The sequence below is a fragment of the Halichoerus grypus genome, chromosome 7, assembly GCF_964656455.1.
Source record: "Halichoerus grypus chromosome 7, mHalGry1.hap1.1, whole genome shotgun sequence".
Classification (NCBI taxonomy): domain Eukaryota; kingdom Metazoa; phylum Chordata; class Mammalia; order Carnivora; family Phocidae; genus Halichoerus; species Halichoerus grypus.
Genome location: NC_135718.1, coordinates 64,183,751 through 64,206,037, shown reverse-complemented (window position 1 = coordinate 64,206,037; position 22,287 = coordinate 64,183,751). Strand labels below are relative to the sequence as shown.

The 22,287-nt window shown below is 41.2% G+C and overlaps 1 protein-coding gene across 1 annotated transcript in view; it reads right to left on the bottom strand.

Moving 5' to 3' along the window:
* Positions 1-22,287, bottom strand: part of ANK3 (ankyrin 3) — a 333,563-nt gene that overhangs the window by 126,832 nt on the left and 184,444 nt on the right. Inside the window, exons 14-18 of the mRNA XM_078076917.1 lie at positions 19,578-19,775; positions 18,182-18,280; positions 17,801-17,899; positions 11,751-11,948; positions 6,371-6,469 (exon numbers count right to left, since the gene is read on the bottom strand). Of these exons, the coding sequence (XP_077933043.1) occupies positions 6,371-6,469; positions 11,751-11,948; positions 17,801-17,899; positions 18,182-18,280; positions 19,578-19,775 (693 nt within the window). The remainder of the gene's footprint in view (positions 1-6,370; positions 6,470-11,750; positions 11,949-17,800; positions 17,900-18,181; positions 18,281-19,577; positions 19,776-22,287) is intronic.

Genomic DNA, 22,287 nt, shown 5'->3' with positions numbered 1-22,287 from the left:
GCTGATTGTGGAAGGTGAAGACATCTCACCAGGATGTGCTGCCCTAAAGAGTTTTACTCTGGTCAGATTCCGCTCCACAAACCGAACAGTCAGTGCTGCCCAGACTCCCACTGCTAAAGCTTGCCATAACCATGTACGTGAGTCTGATTTTCAGCCCCTGAAGCTGCTCCACGCATGATGAAGGAGATCCTATCCTGGTAACCAGAACTGACTTGCCTAACTTTGCAGGCTTCTTTCTCGATACTGAGGAACTCAGACTATCGCATCAGGAATCACAATGCTGCTCAGTGGGGGAGGCATGCAAAAGGTTTTCTCCAATCGGTTCTCAGTACAATTAGCTTAACTGAAGTAACATTATTCCCAACTTTCGCGGTAGAGGATTAATCCCAAGCTAAAAACATACAGAAAATATTTTTAAAATCTAAATATTAAGAAACTTTTCAGGTTTTTAGGGGTGCCTGGGTGGCTCAGTGGGTTAAGCGTCTGCCTTCGGCGCAGGTCATGATCTCGGGGTCCTGGGATCGAGCCCCGCATCGGGCTCCTTGCTCAGCGGGAAGTCTGCTTCTCCCTCTGCTGTTCGCCCTGCTTATGTTATCTCTCTTTCTCTGTCAAATAAATAAATAAAATCTTTAAAAAAAAAAATTCAAAAAAGAAACTTTTCAGGTTTTTAGTCAGTGTGCCTAAGCAATGATGCAACAATTTCTAAAGGCTGTTGTGCTAAGTATACTAAAGAAATTGAATCATGTTAAGAATCTTAATGTTCAGTTTCTACTCATCCTCATAGCTCTCCATCTAATTCCTAGTAAAACCCTAAGTCATTATAATGGGCTACTGGACCCGTCTGATCTGGTCCCTTCTCTATACCCCTATTCATTAAATGTCTGAGCTCATTACTACTAATGTCTTCCTTATTTGTTGTACTCGAGGACACTGGTCTTCTTGCTGTTCCACAAGCATTAAAGTATTTTATTAAAAAATACATGTGTATGCCCAGGAAGATTTAGTTGGCATTTAGAGAAACCAAATTGGGGCTCTTCCATTCATTGAGGGCCAGAAAATTCCCACATTAAATGGCACCTTGCACAAATATGCTCAGAGAGATGTGATTTGAGAAATTCTTTCCAATTAGCAGCAATCGATTTTGGAAAGACCAACTATTCTTTCTGGAATGGCTAGGAAATAATCACAGTTCAGCTAACTGAGCAGTCTCTGCCTCTTTTTCCACTGTTGCCTACTTAGCCCATCCTTACGAGCAGGAGTTGTCTTCTCCTTTAGGCAATACTGAAAGGCTGTAATTGTGTAGGAAGAGCTAACAGGTGCAGATGGAGTAATCAGGCTGGTGTTTCTGATCTATGGTACCACAAGACCATATCTTACTGGGTCGTAGTCAGGTGCATCCCCACACAAATGGTTTGAGAGAGAGGGAGGAGGAAATCCACACTTACGCCCAACCTCCTAAAATCTGTGGTCTTCTAGGAGTCCATCCTTGGCTTTCCTTTTTCACAGCTATGACTACTCCCTGATTTTATTTATTTCAGGTAAAAATTTTGTTTTCAATTTTTATGTGTTGATGCTATTGTTTTAAGGAACATCTTTCTATTGTCACACGTTATATGAAATAGTACTTGATAATATGGCAGGTAAAGATCCATGGAAGACTGTAAGGTAGTCTCACAAACAGCTTTTTCAAAATTTTAGTTCAGTATAACTAATTGAAATTGAAAAAGTACAAACAGGAATTTTTCCTTTAGAAAATAAACTCTCTGAAAATAAACTCTCAGTATTTAATTTCTTGAAGGTAGTAAAGTCGAAAGTCTCAACACACTAAAAGAAAAAAAAAGCTGAACATTTCCCCCATAGTTTTTCGCTTCATTGTTTACCTCCAAAATCAATGTGGGAATAAACTGCAGGAGAAAAACAAGCAAAACATCTCAGGTATTATAGAAGGGGCAAAGCAAATGAATATTTTCAAAATGATAGGAGAAAAATAAGTAAATTGCCATCTCTATCCCTAGTGTAGCTTCTCCCACTTCTGATGCATCTTATAATTTAGCCTCTTCTCTTTCTCCGGGCACCTTCCTCTCAGCCAACAAATACATTTACATATTTCCAATCCTAGAAACAAAAACACCTCTTCTAAATATTTGTCTCTTTTTCTAGGTCTAGACGCTTCCAAAGCTAAGCTTCTTGAAAGCAGGCATCTTCACTCACTCTTCCCTCCCCACCCCCTTCCTCCCATGTTCCAGGGGACCTGCTTTCTAATCACTCACGTGCCAACCCAGTGATGTGCTTTAGTGCTTCTCTCGCCTGATGCACCCTCCTGGACAGTCATTCATGACTTGGCGTCCATGTCATATTCTTTCCTGATCACCTTCCTACCCTTCGTTAGGCCTGCTTCTACCTCCTTCATCCACTTTAAAATATCATTGATCCCAGTGGGTTGGGCTTTGATTTCCTCCATGCTGTTTCTCAATGATCACATCTGCATTCCCAACTTCAATTAATACATCTATTCTGACAACTTCCAAATTGGGATCTTTAGTCCAGACCTCCTATCCTACACCCTGGAGCCAAAACTTTAAGTCATTTACTGGATTTTTCCACCTAGACAGCCCCTAAATCATCTAATATACAACATACCCAATACAGAATTCTTGGTCTTCTTTCCCCAGCTAGCTTCCTCTCCTTTATTTCTAGTCTCCTTGAATGGTACTTGTGATCACCCAGGCACAGGGCTCACATCCTTAGATTCATCCTCAATTTCTCACTTTTCCTCACGTCTTATTGCTCATACTTCTTTAAGTATTTCTCTGATTTCTCTCTTGCTCATCAACTTCCCATCTGCCCCTAAGTGGAGGCCTTCTTTATTCTCCATCTGGACCTTGGCAGTAGCCTTCAACGGCCCCTGCTCCAAACTCCTTTGACCAACTCAGTCTCTGCACGGTCTCCTGGGATCTTTCTAAACTGGATGTCTGATCTTATTACTCTTCTGGGTTTTTTTTGTTTCTTTTTTTAAGATTTTATTTATTTATTTGACAGAGAGAGACACAGAGAGAGAGGGAACACAAGCAGGGGGAGTGGGAGAGGGAGACGCAGGCTTCCCGCTGAGCAGGGAGCCCAACGCGGGGCTCGATCCCAGGACCCTGGGATCATGACCTGAGCCGAAGGCAGACGCTTAACGACTGAGCCACCCAGGCGCCCCCACTCTTCTGTTTAAAGCCTTCCAAGGCTTCCCAGTGCAAACAGGATAAAAAGCTGAACTGAACTTGCTCAGCCTGGCATATTAAGGCCCTCTGAAATCTTAATTTTCTAGCAGCACCTTGGGATATGCCCCCAATTTTTTTCTCTTGTTTCTGTGATACTGAACCAGTTATACCTCCCTTCTACACTCCCCACCTTTGTAAAATAATTCAGTTAATGACAATATTTCTAAAATTATTTATTTATATATGGGGTTAAAGTCAGGCTTTGTACTAATTTGCTGTGTGACCTTATACAAGTAACTACTTTCCGTGCTTCAGTTTCCTCATCTGTAAAATAGGGATACCAATCTCACCCACCTTCTAGGGTAGTTGTAAGGATTTAACTAATTAATAAAGGTAAAGCACTTAATACATGACACAGAGAAGATGGGTAATACACTTTGCTATTATTATATTATTGTATTATTTTTATTGTCACATATCTTCCTTTCTAGACTATAAATACTATTGAGGGCAAGGAACATATCAACCTGTTAAGAATTTAGCATCTAGTAGGAGCTCTAAAAATGAATGTGAAATGAGTATCAAATAAATTTTTTTCATTATTTTACACACATTTAAAGAAATATAATTTAACTATTAATTTGCTAATCAGGACCGCTGAGAATCAGTGTACTTTGGGTGGCCTAAATAAAATGCTTCAGGAGATTATCCTTTTAAAAAGCAAAAGGAGTGGCTTTTTTTCAGTTGAACCACACTGAATATTAAACCCTGTGGCCAGCAGGACAATTTAGTCTGATCTGATTCAGTGAACCACAAATACAGAGTTGGAGGTATAGAAGCTCAGCAAGCCAGTGGGAAGGCTGTGAAAGCTGTTACCAGGATTTTCCAGTCTTTTCCCCACAACAGAAAAGAGCTCTCAATGTTTTCATGATTACTATGCTTAAATTTAAGCCAATGAATTGGATGGTACCATACTCAACACCTGTAGGCTGCGCAGGGATGTCATCTCACTAGTAAGAATTTGGAAGTTCACAGAATGTAATAAATTCCTTTATTCACAAGATTAGAAAGCAAGTCCCAACAACCCATCTCTTGCCATTCTGCTCTTCTCAGCAAGGGGACAATCATAGCCTCAGTTTTTCGGGTGCTATGATCTTTGCTGAGATGAGAAAGGAAGAGAAAAGAATTTGTAAGAGACAGAGAGGTGTTTTCTGAAGGGCATCACTTGTAAAGGGCAGGAAAGGGAACATGCTTCATAAATATTACACCAAGGGCAAAAATGGTTACTGACCATGACCTGAAGTGGGCGGGCGGACTTAGGAGGAGACCCTGGTAGAGGCCCTAGACTCTTAAGCCAGGGGCCCCGTGTGCAAGAAGGCACACAGCACCGCGTCCTGCCTCCCAACGTGCCCTGGAGGATCGGTATCTCACTTCTGGACTGAATGACAGGGTACGCCTCGGATGTGCAGGGGCAAAAACGCACTGAGAAACTTAACCCTGTGTGGGACGCCTAGAATTTTTAATCTGTCAAGGGAGAGGTAACCAAAAAAAGTGTGTAAGTCTGTGTTTTTGTGTGTAAATGAAACAACACAAGATGAATATATTTACCGTTAATAAAATAAGGAATAATAAGCTAAATTCAGTCTGATTCTTTTTTTTTTTTTTTTTTTTTTAGAGAGAGAGAGCATGAGCAAGGGCAGAGAGAGAGAGGGAGAGAGAGAATCTTAAGCAGGCTCTAGCGTGGAGCCTGATGTGGGGCTCGATCCAATGACCCTGAGATCATGACCTGCGCCAAAATCAGGAGTCCAACTGAGCCTCCCAGGTGCCCCCAGTCTGATTCTTTTTTCAGAATTAAAAATGCTTTTATTTTCAAAATGGAAAGTAACAAGAAATCACTCGGCTGCTGCCAGTGCCTTTACCGTTAGACCCTCAGCTAGCTAGGGAAGCATTCAAGGCTAAGGACAATGAGACTTCTTTAGAGTGGGAGGGGGCTAGAGGAAGGGATCGCTGAGCAAGCCGGCTACGGAGACTGCAAGGACACAGAAATTCCAGAAAGGGAATTACCTACCCCCAGTCCCCCCTAGGGCTGTCCTGGCCAGGGACAATGGTACTTGTTTTACTATTTCAACACAGAGTTTAAAACACAGACAGGATCTTGCCTGGTCAGAGCTCTTTCAGGCAGCTTCTTTCTACTAGAACACAGTGTGGGTGGTGCAGCTGTAGTTAGAGAGCCGAACAGTGTCCAAAGGGTGCGGTCTACTCGGGCTGTCCCCTCTGTGCTTAGCCAGTAAATCCAGTCTGCTCCTGATGTGTGAATACCTTCTTACTTGGCGAACTCCTAGTGATACTTCTATATTTGTTAATATCTTCAGGATCACTACACCTCAGAACCGATCTATAGGATACCCAAGATGTTTGTAGTCACAATATTTAATAAGCATTCACTTCTGTGTCAAAAATACGACACACAGAAAGAAACGAGAGTTCTATTTTAGAGTAGATAAAACAAGTTTGCTCCGAAGAGGTAACAAAAAAAGTGCTGAAAGAAAATGCTCAGAGAAATGAGATTAATACGAAGTCCTATCTCTGATGAAGACACAAAACATCCATTTTTCTTATCTGAGTTTGAAATTGTGGCATTATAGGATATTAAGTAGCATTTTTTTTTCTTTTTGAAGAGTGCTATTTGTCTGAGAGAGAGAGAGAAATGCTAGCAACCACACATGCCATAAGGAATGTAGCAAGTGAATAATAATTGAATAAAACTTACTTTATCCTTTTTTATAGACTATGTCTGAACAAAGTTAAAGGTCACAAATCACTGATAAATTTTTCTGTATGCATTAAGTCAATCACAACAGCTAAGAAAGGAGCAAGATTTTACACTCTGCCGTTGAAGGATAGATCTGTTGTAACAAGAATAGCGCTACCACGGGTGGGCATCTACAGGCAGCCAGGATAAAGTGCCTAGGCCACTGAAGATAAAAGCATCTGGGCCACTGTCACCAGAGACTTTGGTGTCCCTTGCACAGATATATGTTTGAAATACTATGTGTAAGAGATAGGATGGAAAATTTGTCCTCACCCCCCCCCATCAAATTGTTACTGTTTCCATATAGGAGTCACTAAATGACACATTATACCAGCACATTCTTTTTGTATACCTTTGTCTGGGCATCCACGTTTGCCCCTTGGTTTACGAGGACTTCGGCCACATTCACTCTGTCTTCTTGAGCAGCCAAGTGGAGCGGGGTCAGGCCACTCTGAGAAAGAGTCAAAGTACAGTCATCTTAGAGAAGGGAGTGCAGCACACAGGCATGTTCCAGCCACAGTTTATGAACTCTAGGACAGGAACCCTAGAATTGGTATGTTAAAAAAATCTGCAGGATAAGTTTCCATATTAGCACCGCGGCAACATTGCTACCTGCAGGCTTCATGAAAAATTTCAAACACCCTCAGAAGTGGAGGGGGTGGCCTGGACCTTGTGTCCTCAGCACAGACTCAGCAATCATCAAGGTTTTCCTACATCTGCTTCATCCAGCCCTACTTCCTGTTCATTCTTTTCTTTGTGGAAGCATTTTAAGGCAAACCCCAGACGTTATATCATTTTCCTACTACATACTTCAGTGTTCATTTTTTAGAACTAGAGTCTTTTTAAAAAAATGATATAAAATGATATAATGTCTGGGATTTGCCTTAAAATACTTCCGCAAAGAAAAAAAAAATTAAATGAAGAAACAAACAAAAACCAGAATCAGGCCTGTAAATACAGAAAACCAACTGATGGTTGCCAGAAGGAAGGCGGATGGAGGGACGGGCAACATGGGTAAAGGGGAGGGGGTGGTCCAGGCTTCCAGTTACGGAGTGAATAAGTCACGGGAATAGAGTCAAAGATACTGTCATAGTGATGTGACGGGACAGAGACGGCAGCTACGCTTGTGAACACAGCATAATGGATAAACTTGTCAAATCACCAAGTTGTACACCTGAACCCAATGTAAGATGGTATGTCAACTATACTCAAAAAATAAGTAAATAAATACCTACCAAACCCCCCTAGAGACTTTTTTTCTGCAAAATTATGCAGGAATTTCAACACATTACCATTGGCATTGGCATTAGCAGAAATTATTAAAAGAAAAATTAGTTATAAATTAAATATGATGATAAATTAATATATGATGACAATATTTTCTCCAACAAATATGAATACCCAAAGCTGATAAATATGTTCTATATGTTGCTTCTGGGTAGGAAAGATGGCCTGGGAAATGCAAAATGAATGCTGTATCATGAGAATTTCCAGGTCATTTAGATGGGGTATCTGTTTAATGAGACTGAATATTTGAAACTGAGTCTACCACGGAACACGCAGGCCACCTAGTTGTTCCAATGGCCAAGAAAAATATCACCGAGACTGTACTCCGCTTTAAAAATCCTCTGTAGCTGTTAAAGTGTCTTTTCATGAATAATATTTAAGAGAAAGTAACTTGGCGTTAGTGCTTCCAGATTGTTTTCTTTCCCCTAATATGAGCACAGAAGTTAATCTCTGCGCCCCGGAGGCCTTCTGTCTCTTCCTCTAGCATCCATGCGATGAGAACCTCAGCCGTCCTATTTGTCAGAGGAGAGGAGTGAATCAGATGCCATAGCAGCAAGGGCACAGAGCCCTCGAGATGCTGAACATTATTTATTCAGGAAGAGTCATTTGCTCTTGACTTTTTAATAATGTTTACAGGATTTGGGAGGAAGCCCACTCAAACTGTAGAAAAGAGGAAATATGGAAAGGAGGGCAAGATGCATTCAATTGAAATCCAAGAAAAATAGGCTGGGGCCAAAACTGGCATCACCCAAACTGACATCATCTGAGAATCATGTCCCTTCTTCTACCTTATTGATTTATTAAGTTTTTATTTTACTTCCAGTTAGTTAACACAGTGCTCTATTAGTTTTAGGTGTACAAGATAGTGATTCAACACTTGCATGCATCAGCTGGTGCTCATCACAAGTGCGCTCTTCAATCTCCAGCCCCTATTTCTCCCATCCCTCCACCCCGTCCATGTTCTACTTGAGAGGAAACAAATGTTTTTAGCCATAATATTTCATACAAGTGACATGGTCACCTATTCTAAGTTAAAGACTTTTCAAGACTTCTGAAGATTCTTTACTGATGGTTCTCAGCAAAGTTTGGGGAATGTCTTCTGGCACGTGCCCTACTCTCTCACGTTCCGAAGTCTATGTTCACGCTGCCCCCGTGGGTTCCCCCTCTAGCTGTGGCATGGGGTGACTCCCAGCTCTCCTGGGCTTCTCCCTCCCTCCTTGTCTCTCAAAGGGCTCATTGTTACATTTATGTGCACACCTTCTATGTGCTCACCTCTACTAAGAGCATCATAATTCTGCACTGAAATTCTGTTTTCTTGTCTGTCTTCCTCAAACCACTGTGAGCTTGTTGAGGCAGATGTATCTTTAATCTTTACATAACCAGTGTCTAGCATCTAGCACTTAATCATCTACTAAATTATCAAATCAGAAGACAAAGCAATCACCTTTAGGTAAAATAGGGTAAATAAAGAAAAACTTTTGTTTATCTTCATGACTTCCATTAAAAAGATTTTTAAAAAATAGTGTGACGGGGGGGCGCCTGAGTGGCTCAGTCGTTAAGCATCTGCTTTCGGGTCAGGTCATGATCCCAGGGTCCTGGGTTCGAGCCCCGCATCAGGCTCCCTGCTCGGCAGGAAGCCTGCTTCTCCCTCTCACACTCTCCCTGCTTGTGTTCCCTCTCTTGCTGTGTCTCTCTCTGTCAAATAAATAAAATCTTTAAAAAAATAGCATGATGGTTAAAACAGCCCCATTTGACTTCAGAAGTTACCTGTTAATCTTTTATAAGGTTTCAACCATTGCTCATTTTAAAAATGGCATTTACTTGGAATAAGAGAACACCACCAACTCAGAATATCAACAGCCCTGTTTAATATTCCATTAGCAGTACAAAGGAATGGAGCTACTTGTTGTCTGCAAAATCCAAGTGGGAAGGTAGGTAGGAACATCAAAAGTGAAAGTGAATCAAATAAAATGCTAACACTTCAGTAGTAATTGGGCTTTATGGCCTCTTTTCCTTAAAGTGACCAGGAACTGCTGGTGGCTAATAAGAAAAGAACAAAGTGAAAACAATGAAGGGTTTAGTTCAACATCAATTTTCATAAAAGCTATGTCTTTCTTTTAATATTGATTTTTTTTTTAGCAAGGACATAAAATCTGGTGTTAAGTGGGGAGTTGGGATGGGCAGGTGTTTAAAACTCGGGCAGTTTAGGACAAATTGACAGAGAACTAACTCTCTGAGCTCCTTATTGCATAATGAAGTTCTACTCATGTTCTGTTTTCACCTCAAGGCTTATTTAATACTTTCTATAGAGACCATGGCAACTGAGAAAGGAAGCAAAGATTTACAAATGCCTTCATATTAGATCATTTCTAGGTGCCGTGAAGTTCTTGCAAGTTCCTAAGGCACACTGTGTTAATGGGAAGCCAGCTGATCTGCTTTTTAAAATTTCCCTGGAAGTATTTCTGCTGATGTCAAGTTTTTTCAGGAAGGTGGCTGATGACGTCCAGGTTGCCTTGGTTAATATGTCACGTGGTCCTCAGAATTCCCTCGCTAATGTCCAGTCTACCAAAGCAAACACTGAGAAATGCCGAAGTATTTTTAGTCTAAAACTGTCTGTGATTTTAAGGTGAATGCAAGGCTGGATATACACTGCAACTAGTTGACTGGAGTATTTTATTTATTTATTTATTTTGACTGCCGGATTTTAAAGAAAAAAAAAAGTCACACTGTACTTTGGTATCAAATCTACTGAAAACATTTACCTATTAACCAATTGTTAAGGCCTATACTGTCTCCGAGAGAATTAGTGAGCTATACTATTCTGGGCTCTTAAAATAGACTCAGCGGATGCCAGAATGTACTTCAATTTGAGAAGACCAGGTCTTCTACCTCATTAAGACAAGTTGAATTTTGTAGCAGATTATTGTTAAGCCTGGTCTCTATGTTAGTATTTGAACCCTCAAAATTCAAAAGCTCAAAAAAAAAAAAATCCTGATAACGGCTATTTGAAATTGCTCTGTGATTCCTATTAAATCAGAGACATGCATTCCTAAAAGGAATGTTTAAAAAGAAAGATATGAGAAAATCAAATTGTTACACCAGAAAAATATGAAAAAATGTGTTTGCTCTGCAATGATCACAAAGGATTTTCAAGATACTAAAACTGAAAAAAAAGGTTTCCCTGTTTTCTCATGTATGTCTTTTCATCTACAGAATGTGTTAATTTACAACCTTGGGAACTCAGATTAGTGCAGAATAACCTTTTCCCCAAATTGTGAGAAGTCCAAAATTAAGATAACTATTCTTTTTCTGCCCTAAGTAGAAGGTGCTGAATGTTATTTCAGTTAATCTTTATGACATCTCTGTGAGGTAAATATTTTGTCTTCATTTACTAGAGGACAAAATAGAAGCTCGGCAAGGTCACATCAAGTAAATCAGGCTTAGGATTCACACCCAGGAGATTCAAAGCTTCTGTGATTCCAAAACACAGGCCATATTTTTGGAAAAAAAAAATTAAGTTACTTGTTATTTGTCATCATAAAACTCTTGCTATCTTGAAACTCTCCTCCAGTATCTGAGCTATGGGTATGCCATCACCACTGGGAGAGAAGAAGCCAGGGAGTTTGGATTATCAAGAATTTGGGGGCACTCTTGCCGGCTTTTGTGTTATCTGAAGGGAAGACTTAGAAACATCTGTTCTGTATTTTGAGCAGATCTCAGACTTAGGTATTAATATTAACAGTTCAGCAAGCCCCGTATATGCAATGAGAGGTCGTAACTTCATTAACATGTCTCTGGCCAGTTGTGGGCTGGATTTTTGCTTTGCTTCACAAAATTCTTCACAAAGAGTTGGGATGTCAACTATGAAGGCAGGGGAGTTTGAAAAATTTGGGGAACAGAGGCTTCATCAGTTCCTTGAAACTGCCAATTTACATATGAAGACTAACAACCTTTCCAACCTATGAATAAAATACCTACTCTAAATTTCTGTTAATGAACTCTCTGAAGGCAGCACTATTTCCAGTATCTGTAATCTCTGACTTAAAACTGGGACAGGCAAGGAGGAGGTGCCCCAAAATGTTTGTGGACTAAATCAACAGGCGACAATTTACAACTTACTACTTACTAGGTTCTGGTATGGTAACAATGTTGCTCTTTGAATTAACATTCTAACAAAATTTCATATTATTCAAAAAACTTTGTGGACTGCATTTTTAGGGCTATATGTTATTCAATTGTAAGACTTTACAATTACTGATTTACCATTATCTTACTGCTTAAACATATTTTCTCAAAGTTTTTGCTATAATAAACATTTTGGCAAACATCTTTGTGCAATATTACGCTTTACAAATTTGATTTGACCTGGATTCTTCATGTTTCTCAGTGACCTTTCTGAGAGGTAAGGTTCTGTTGTAAGCTTTGTAGAGAAAAAGCAAGGTTACCTTATTGCTCAGGTTCACGTTAGCATTTCTGCCGAGGAGCAGTGACACCATGTCCACGTGTCCTTCCTGAGCTGCAAGATGGACAGAAGCAATTCCTTGCCGGGTAACCGCATTTGCATCAGCACCATATTCCAGCAGAGTTGTCGCTATGTCCATCTGGTTCTTTTTGGCAGCGATGTGCAGTGGCGTATAACCATTCTGTCAACACGAATCACTTGGTCACATGCCCAGGAACGAGATAAAAATGTGTGCAGTGCACTTTCAAATAGAATGCTTCCCTTTCTAGTGATTTTCTTCGACGGTTTAAAAATTCAGAATCACATAAACAAACTGATAAATCGAGCTGTGCCATTAATGTATTGCCCTCATCTTCCACATTTCTAAATCAGGAAAACATACTGTGGATGGTTTAATGCAAGAGAAACAGAGTACCACTGGTTTTACAAAAGGAATATAGTAGTTATGTTGGTAGGTGCTCAATCATTACTTGCTTTATTTAAATTGGTAATGAGAGGAAACCCAAGTAGGAAACAACAATCAATATGGGCACGTTTAGAGCTATTATTCTGCCTTTAAAACATCCTTAATGGTTATTTGTTTCAAACAAGTTGAAAAATGTAATGTTCATGGTAGTCAAGATGCTATAATCTACCCTCATAGCCCCATTGTTTTATTATTATTTCTTTTTGAGTAGGCTCCCAATGCGGGGCTTGAACTCACAACCCTGAGATCAAGACCTGAGCTGAGATCAAGAGTTGGATGCTTAACCAACTGCACCACCCAGGCACCCTCCTCTCATGGCCCCTTTGATTGTCTCTTTTATGAAACCCTAGCTTCTAGGTTATGCTTCAGCTGAACTGGTTTCCCAAATAAGATACAGCTCATGTTTCTGTTTTGCATCACTCTATCAAGAAATGTTTTTCCCCACCAGGTATTCAGGGCCAGCATCTTCCAGCTGAAGCTTCAGCTCAAGGGTCATATTCTCATGAAGTGTTTCATCCCCTCCTTCCCCTCTTACACCCACCCCAACCTAACTGATTCTAATCAAAGTCTTGGAGATACTTAGTGGCGCTGTTTCCTTTCCACACCTGTTTCCTCCTGCTAAAATACAAATTTGTTGAGGGCAGGTATTGTGTCATATTTGTCTTTGTATCTCTACTAATGCCTCACGGTGACTGGTGAATCCTTAGAATTTGAGTCAGACTTACTAGAACTTTTGGAACATTCTGGGATCCTCATATTGGCTGACCCTTGGCGCTCAAGGTAGAGGCGACCTAAATTTCTTCGGCAAACTGTTATTTAGCTGTGCCTCAGGATCCCTCAAAGTCCTTTGCTCTGAGAAAGAGAGGTCCCCTATGCTAGGGAGGGGACCTTGTCCTGCCTTACAGTCATTTAAGAGAAATGCAAGGTTATATTTTGACTTGGGCATGAATCTGACTATATAAAATATGCCAATGAAAAATTAGAACAACTTTTTTTTATAGAAAAGAAGGTTTAGAGAAAAAAAAGAATTCATGGATTTATATTTGGGAAGATGATCCAAACCTAGACAACTACCAGTCGCGATCTTTCCAAGCAATACAGATGGGTCAAGGTCAACATGGAGGACAGTAGGGGCTGCTGTACCACTGATAGGTCAGCCTACAGCAATCAACCATCATATTTTAAGTCACTAGCATGTCCTAGGAGGAGTGTTTCTCACTTGACAGACACTCTTCCTATAATCAATTGTAGAGGATTTAAGCTGTTGGATATCAACCCATGCAAGTGGAAATGCCACCCCCAGACTCTTCTGAAACCACACTCTGCCAAATGGGATGGGCCAGGGTAGAAGATTTTATATCCCTATTTTTAGTTTTGACCTATTGCCATCTGGAAACCCCGGCTGACCCGGGAAGCATTTGTCCTTCTGCACAGACACACCCTAAAGAGACTGCCTTCAGAGCCAAATGTAGAGCTTTGGACTGAGCCCAACTCTACAGCGAGTGACAGGAGGGGGAGGTCTGTTTTGCTCCCATCCCCACCCCTGCCTAAAAGACCAAAATTCACAAAACAGTGCTAAAATAGGACATCTGATTAGTCAATATGTCTAACGCCGGCTACACAGACTGGTGACAGCAAGAGAGTCTGAGTTTAGCTTCTTACCGTGCATCTTATTTCTTTTTGCTTTTGCACAGACATAACCTTCACATTAGTCACTTTTCAAAACCTGAAGGCAGGTCAGTGTCCTCTGAGAGGTGACAATCCTCTTGATTACTTTTAATTCCACCCAAAAATCCTAGGTCCTAAAGAACACTAATCCAGAGAAGCTCTGGCATCTCTGTAATGCATGCTGACTTCAGACAAGTTACTCATTACTACTGAGGGCTTTATTCTGAGCTCTGTACCTGAGCTACAAAGGAAAGTATAAAGCAAGAGAAAAACAATCGATGGTATTATTTTAGAATGGGAAGTTCATCACAGAAAGACTTAAAACATGTTTCAAATAATAAACAAATAGTTCACCTTGAGACCTTAAGAAATTTTCTAAATTTCTTAAGTGCTTTCTAATTTCTGGAAAGTCAAATGATTCTTACCTGTCACACTAAAGGGGACAGATGGATTTATCAGAAGAGAAAGAAAATAGTGAGAGATTCAACTACAGAATCATCTTAAATATTTTTCTCCCCTTGATACAGAGGACAAAATGCTTGCCAAGTGTACTTTTGCATTTCAAGATGAAAACAAAAGGAAATGCAATTTTAAATGACCCAAAGTAATATATTTATATCATGCTTTATATTTTTTCTAAGAAATTTCACCATCTCTATCTACTGTTCCATATCAATAGATATATCGCATATTTTATGAAAGAGAAATCTGACAAATGACAAGTTAGGGCTCACTATCCCTTCCACAAGTACCCAGGTTATCCTCCTTCTAGTGCAGGGTCCTGCCTCAGGAATTAGATCCGGCTAAAATGGATTACAGAAGCCCATCTCCTTTTCCAGCACCTTTCCTCCTCCCCCATTACAAGATCACATCGTGTTTCTAGGACACGTATGAGTAAGAAAATATGTTGGCAATTCTACGAAAGAGAAGAAAAGGCAAGAAAGCATCACATACCCTAAGAACCAAGCATGTGAATTGAGGAAGAGTTCACACTGAAGTCACTGTTGTCATAGCCTCAGGCTCAAATCAGGCCTTACTGAGCCTTTGTCCCCCATTTTTCACCACTATCAGATTCAGAAATGCTAAAGCTTCCCCGGGGTACAGGAGGTTCTTTGCTGACCCTTTATCCATTCTCCCTCCTTCCTTAACAAAAGCGCCTTGGCACTGTGCCCGGTTGAAAAACTACACTTCCTAGCTTCCCTTGCAGGAAGAGGTGGCCAATGAGACATAAGGAGAAAGGGCTGGGTGGAGCTTCTGGGAATGCCCTATTGTCTGACTTTCTTTCCTGCTTGTGGCTTAAAAAGAGGGCCTGGCAGTCTGGGTAACAACAATCTCTCAAAGGAAAGTCCAAAAAAAAAAAAAAAAACCAAAAAAATCACATGGAACTTTCCTTAACACTCTGGAAACACTGAACCAACACCAACAACTGCCCACCTCCGGACTGTTTATAACCTGAGAAAAATAGAGCCACATCCATTTAAACAACTGTAGCTAGGTCTCTTCCAGTATATGACGCCTATCCCGAACTGATGGAACAGGGTTTGCTCAGGATCAAAGCCTAGAAGAAGCTCCCGACGAGGATCACTGCCCCAGAGATGGCTTACGGAGGCTCCTAGAGGGGCAAGTGCCCCGTGGCAGCAAGAATTAACATCTCACCTCATGAAAAGCCTGTTTTTGACTGGCTCTAAAAGCTACGCCTAAGGCTAAAGGGCTGTGATAACTCTTTTCAACTCTTTGTTAAAGATGTTCTGCAGACATGAAAACATGGAGTCTTGTTTGACAAATATAAAGCAGGAACCTAACTGCAAATATACCAACTACTGATCTATTTCAGAGTTATTCGTGGACTGAAAGGCAGAATGGATGGATGGAAGGGTGGACTGCACTCCATTTTGCTTCACTTACTGCTTTATGAATCTTGTCCATCCTAAACTGCTTGGCACAAGTTCTGTCAAAGTTATTACTCTCATGTGAGGAATGAATTGTTTGCTTATTAATTATTTACTGGTTGTCTACCAAGAACCTGGGGTTATTATAATATAACAAAAGTGGCCCAGGCTCAAAAGGATATTAAAATATACTGAAATGAAATAGACAATCATTAAATTACATTGTAATTTTTTTCACTTTTCACATTGTGATAAAATATACATTACATAAAACTCACCATTGTCACCATTTTGAAGTGCACAGTCAATGTGTGCATTGTTAAGTACATTTCACATTGTTCTCCAACCATTACCACTGTCCATCTTCAAATTGAAACCCTATCCATTAAACACCAACTCCCCATTTCTTCTTCCCCTTGGTCCCTGGCAACCAGCATTCTACTTTCTGTCTCTACTTGACTGAAATCATACAATATTTGTCCTTTTGTGTGACTGGTTTATTTCACACAGCATGGTGTCTTTGAGGCTCATTCATGTTGCAGCCTGTGCCAGAATTTCCTTCCTTCTTAAGGCTGCATAATACTCCATTGTAGGTATGCATCACATTTTATTTATCCATTCATTCTTCAATGGATAATTCCGTTGCTTCCACCTTTTGGCTCTAGGGAATAATGCTGCTATTCATTTTTAAAACGATAGGGGAGGGGGGTGGGGGGATGGGTTGGCCTGGTGATGGGTATTAAAGAGGGCACGTACTGAATGGAGCACTGGGTGTTACACGCAAACAATGAATCATGGAACACTACATCAAAAACTAATGATGTAATGTATGGTAATTAACATAACATAATAAAATTTTTAAAAAAGTAAAAAAAAAAAGATAAAGCTTTACCAAAAGTCGAGGCATGGCTTTATGATGGAAAAAAATGTTTGTCAGGATCAGAAACTATGGGGGGAAGCCACATTTAGATGAAAAGCAAATTTAGGGGTATGATTCTGAATTCTAGATCTTACTAAGTACAATTCTGGAGAGGATGGGGCAGGAGATAATTAAGACATAGATGTAAAGAGGTCCTGAGGAGAAATACTTGTCAAAGTTAACCTACCCCCTAAAAGAAGATACCTGAAAACCTTCTCTCTTAAAGTCTTCAAAGCATTCTAGAACAACCCCTTCAGATTTGATTACAACCGATTTGATGTAAGCACTAAGGTTAAAGAGAGCACCAGAGCTGCCCCAAAATGGCAGAGTAAAAAAACCCCAAAGACATAAAAAGCTTAAAAATGCTAAAAGTTCCTTCAACAATAGTGTTGAGTAAAAGCACAGGACAGCATTAAGTTGTGGTTTGTATCATTCCAGTTTTCTCAGATCACAGCCACCTGTTCAACAGAAAGCTTATTAAACCAACAGTGCTCGATTAACCTATCTTTAAGTAACCTCTTCTTTATGATTTGCCCCTCAAGTCAGCATGTCCAGGTAATTAGGAAGCCATATACCCTACGTATCTCTTTTCTGAGAAATGTAGGTTGTCTACTGGTCAAAAATACTCTAACAAGAGGAATAAAGATTCCCCTTAGGAATACTAAAAATGCATAAATAAAACCTCCCAACCTATTTTATTAAACAAAAATAAACAACTCAGAGGCAATGTCTTATGGCCAGGAAAATATAACACATATTTTATAACTTTGACAACTCAGACTTTCTTACTCCCTCAGGCTGTGCTTATGTTTTTAATCTGGCTGAACAGTACCTCAACTTCTTTTCCTTCACAGGCCCCAGGATGTCCTGGATTTTTAAGGAAAATCAATTAGCAAGTGAGGATTTATTGAGCATCTACCACACTATTGACCGAATAGCTGAAGGCACAGATTTCCCGAGGCGCTTCTGTGTCCGTGACTTCTCCGTGATGTCTAAGGTGGAGGGTGCCACATGAGCAGCAAAGGGGATGGACAGACAGAGACCGGCGGACGCTGCCCACCAGCCTCCCCAGGCAGGCCAATCCCAGGTACCTTTGCGGCTGCGTGAGGTGAGGCTCCTTGGTCCAAAAGCAGGAGGGCCACTTTCTGATTATCGTAATGTGCAGCTACATGCAATGGAGTTAGCCCGCTCTGAAAACACGTGCAGAAAACAACAACCAGCGTCAAAAGTGTCTTAACACCAGAGGCCTGGATATAGGAGATGGGGTTAGTTTGGGTTCAACACAGAGTGAAATTTACATTCCAGTTTCCCCAGTGCTTGGACCCCAGCATTCACCTCCTATGTCCAAAGGGATCTTCATCCTATGAGACTTAACTCTGGCCTAGTCCTAATTTGGGTGGCTGCTGGTGAAGGAGCAAAGGCTTGTTTGGTTACCCTGGAAGTGGCCTGTTACAGGGCGGTCAGCTCCATACCTTCCCAGCAGCATCTGGAGAGGCACTTTTCTGTAGCAGGAGATTGGCTACTTCCAGCTTCCCGTATTTCGCTGCCACATGAAGGGGAGTAAATCCTTTCTGAAAAAAGAAACATAAAAATAATGAACAACAGAAATGACACAAAGGCATTGCTTTCTAATGAATTATTCTAATGATGAAGCATGGTTAAGCCTGCACTGAAGGACCAACACAGGAAGATGACAGCCCGAGTCCCCTTATCAACAAGGAGGAGCAGGATATTTAATCTTTCTGTCTCTGTTGACTGAGCCACAATATGCCACTAACTCTGGGACTTCTCAGGCATCTGACCAGGATGAAGGCGGAGAGCTGGATCTGGGGTTTATTCTAGAGCTATTTTGGGGTTTCATATTTTGGGAAGAATAGGTTCCTGGGTCCCAGGCCCAATTTGGATTTGGAGGGCTTGGGAAAATCCAGGACAAGTCTGGACCTCCCAGGATCTCACATCACCAGACTGGAGCCCTTTGTGTCTTCTTCTCCAATTTCTGCGTGTATACACATTATCTGTAGGTATGCTCTGGTCCTCAGGAGTAGAAGTCAGAGATTCTTGCATCCTAGCTAGCACAGGTGAACTGAATAATAACACATGGTTCCAGCCCAATCAATCTGCAAGAGTTGGGCACTGAGAGTTGAGTAGCTGCTCTTGCTGCCTACTCCCACAAGGATCCGGGCATCCACCAGTCAGTCCGCATCTGCTGTCATGGAGGGTCCCCAGCATGAATCAGTGCCTGGAGGGTCATCAGCATATTTGACCTCATGAGACTAACACCGACGAGAGCCAATGGGCAGCCGGCATGGTGGGAGGCCTAGGGCACTCGAAACCGCATCACTCATTACTCTGTTTCAGATATTAAATGAGATCCAGGAACTGTGCATCTCAACTCTACTGAAGAGCCTAAAGAATCTCAGGGGGTGAAGTTGGAGGCAGTCATCATGTATTCAGATAGTTTTCTACGTATTTCCAATTATTGTAATCGTCTCGTGTATTGATCTCTGCATCCAAATATGAGAGCGAAACACCCATTTCTAGCTTTCTAAGACATGCCATAGGCAGGTTCATCTTTCTATCACACTCACTAGGTTTACGTGGCATCACCAAAAAGTGAGCTCTAAATTTTGCAACCTGCACCTGCCCAGCAACCGAGTGGCAGGTTATTGCTCTGGGCCATCAGAGCTGAGATTTTAAAAATCAGACCATTCATCATACAAGACAACAGCAACAAAAGAACAACAACAAACAAAAATAACCCAAGAAAAATTCACCTCCTGATTTGAAAGTGGTTTGTATACTTGGCCTCAGTTGTAAGGAGGATGGATGTTGGGGGACACAGTAGGATTCCAAGACTCACTTTCATACCTTTGTTGTTATGGATAGAGATGCGCCATGATCCAAAAGGAATGCAGCTACATCCTCATGTCCCTCTCGGGCCGAAAGGTGGAGTGGGGTGTACCCAGAAGTCGTGGCTGCATTTGGAGATGCTCCTTGCTGCAACAGCTGTTGTACGATATCTGCCTTCCCCAGTCGGGCAGATATGTGCAGTGGGGTTTGGTCATCCTAAGCGGCAAGGTAGAAATACAAGGTGATTAGCTGAGAAAACAATGGTGACATTGTGAGACATTCAGCAAACTCTGCTTGGTATCAGAGGCTACCTTCAATTCTCTGATTCAATGCTAAAAACCATCTCATCTTTTTCTTTAACGTCCAGAAAGGTGAAGATGGTGGGTCTAAGCCCCTTCAATACCTTTCGAGTAACCTATTAGTATGAAAAGTGTGAAAGGCAGTTCTGTCTATAAATTATCCCCACTAGCACCTGCCATACTTTACCAAAATTTTAACCTCCAGTGGCTCCTTTTTTGGGAGATAAGGGAATGAATCCTAGTAAAACACAAGTAACTAGGAAGGGGATTATACCTCCGCCAGCTATTAGGCCCTCATATGGAATGAATTATTTTATTGGTGCCACTTTGTCATAGTCAAAAGCACAGGGGGTGCACAGGTCTACCTGCACAAAGGCTCCCAGCCCAGAGGCTGAAAGCCAGCCCACCCTCTGCTTGTCAAGCACGGGCTGGATCTGCTTCAAGGAGAAGGGCCCCTTATTACAATTTACCCCCAGGCATGAGGCACGAAATCTTGCACCCTCAGGGTCTTATCCCCAAGGGGGAGAGGCATCTTTTCCTAGTTTGCCCAATGATGCCCTGTGGTGGCCATCCAAAGGGAAATCCCACACTTGAACGGGAAAAAGTTCAGGTAAGTACTTCCTGTAGGGAAGGTAGAGAGAAGTAGCTGGAGAACAGGAGACGGCTTTGAAAACCAAAGTAGGGTGAGAGTCAAGGCCAAAGCAAGAGGGTCTATGTAGGAAGTATAACAGGAACTGGGGGAGCCACCAGAAGAAGAATACTGAAACCAGAAAAAGATACTTGCCACAGAAAGATCTCCCATAACTCTCCTCCTGCTACCAAGACCACTGCACATTTGCTGAGCACCTACATGTCCCAGGCTCTGTGCTAAGTACTCCACCTACATTCATTCAGCGTCACACCAATCTTATCACTAGCAACTATCAGTATTCTCAGTTTCTGTATGAAGAAACTAGGAAAAGAAATGTGCCACAGAGATGTTAATTAACTTGCCCAACATTACACAGCTAGGACGTGGTGGATCAAGATTTAGACCCAGGCATCTGGCTGAGGAAGTCAGGTTCCGAATCATGATACATACTGCCTCCTTAACAAAATAATCACTCTAAATTTTGTCTTCCATTTCAGCTTGTGGGTGAAACCATTCCCTAGGTACAATGCTTGATACAGAACCAACAACACTCAGAAAATGAGGTTTCTTGTAATCCACGGTAGAGTACAGCCTTTCTTATCCATTGCACTTTACTAATTAAGTGGATTGAACCAATCTCTTTAGATCAGGGGTGAGAAAACTACAATCCAGGGGCCAAATCCAGTTGCTGCCTGTGTTTGTAAATAAAGCTTTATTGGAACACAGACATGCCCATCTGCTTATGCAGTATTGCCTATGGCTGCTTTTTGCTCCAGAACATCAGAGTTGAGCAGCTGTGACTGAGATGGTGCATCTGGCAAAGCCTAAAATATTTACTCTCTGGCCCTTTATAGAAAAGGTCTCCAGATCCTCTGTAAAATCCACCAACTGGCACCACAGTATATTGGACACTCAAAGTGTGTGTCTGATGCTCAGGATGTTACAACCTCAGTGCTCATCTGCAGATTTCATGCTTACAACGATCTAGTTGTGTTTGTTCCCACACTAGTAAGTTTGTACTAGTCACCTTACTACTCTGTGCTATACTTGCTCTAATTACTTTAATTATATAACCACATAATATGTTAGCAGGTAAAACCGGAGTATGAAAAGGAAGGCTTAATCTTTCCCTAAGAATACTAAGTTGAAAGCTTTGGAGAGTGTTGACAGAAGTTGCTAAAAAACAATTGTGGTCAAATTAGATACAGGTGAGGTGGCTAAATACATTGGGGGAATATTATAAAAGTCTACAAATACTCTGTATACAAACTGCTTCATACATGTCTTGGTTTTCTCTCTACCTAACTTGAAACTAGAAACTGCACACCATGCAAATAAATGTATATTTATATATGAAGGTTAAATTAAGCGGCTAAGGCGTTTACATGTTTATTTATGATTCCTGACCTGAATTGCCATTTTGATAACCAGACCAACTACCCATCTCAATAGTGACAGGTAAGTGGGTTTCTTCTGGAAGTTAAACACCAGGCAGAGAATGAAGCACTCAAACTCAACCCTGACATTCTTCTACATAAAGGCCCATCCCTGAAAGCCATTCCGATTCAAGTCTCAGGGTTTATAGCTTCACAACTTGTGAAGAAAAAGTAAAAACTTCCTTTTCCTTTTATGGCTGTGACAAGTGACATAGAAGTCAACCAAAAGAGTTCAATCACGCTTCCGAATTGTGCTTGTTCTAGAAGCTTTGAGCCTAAGCCCTTCTCCGTGGAGTGCGAAGAACTCTGGACCAAGTCTCGGTTTGGTTCCACATCTGCTAGGGGCTAACAATATGCCAAGG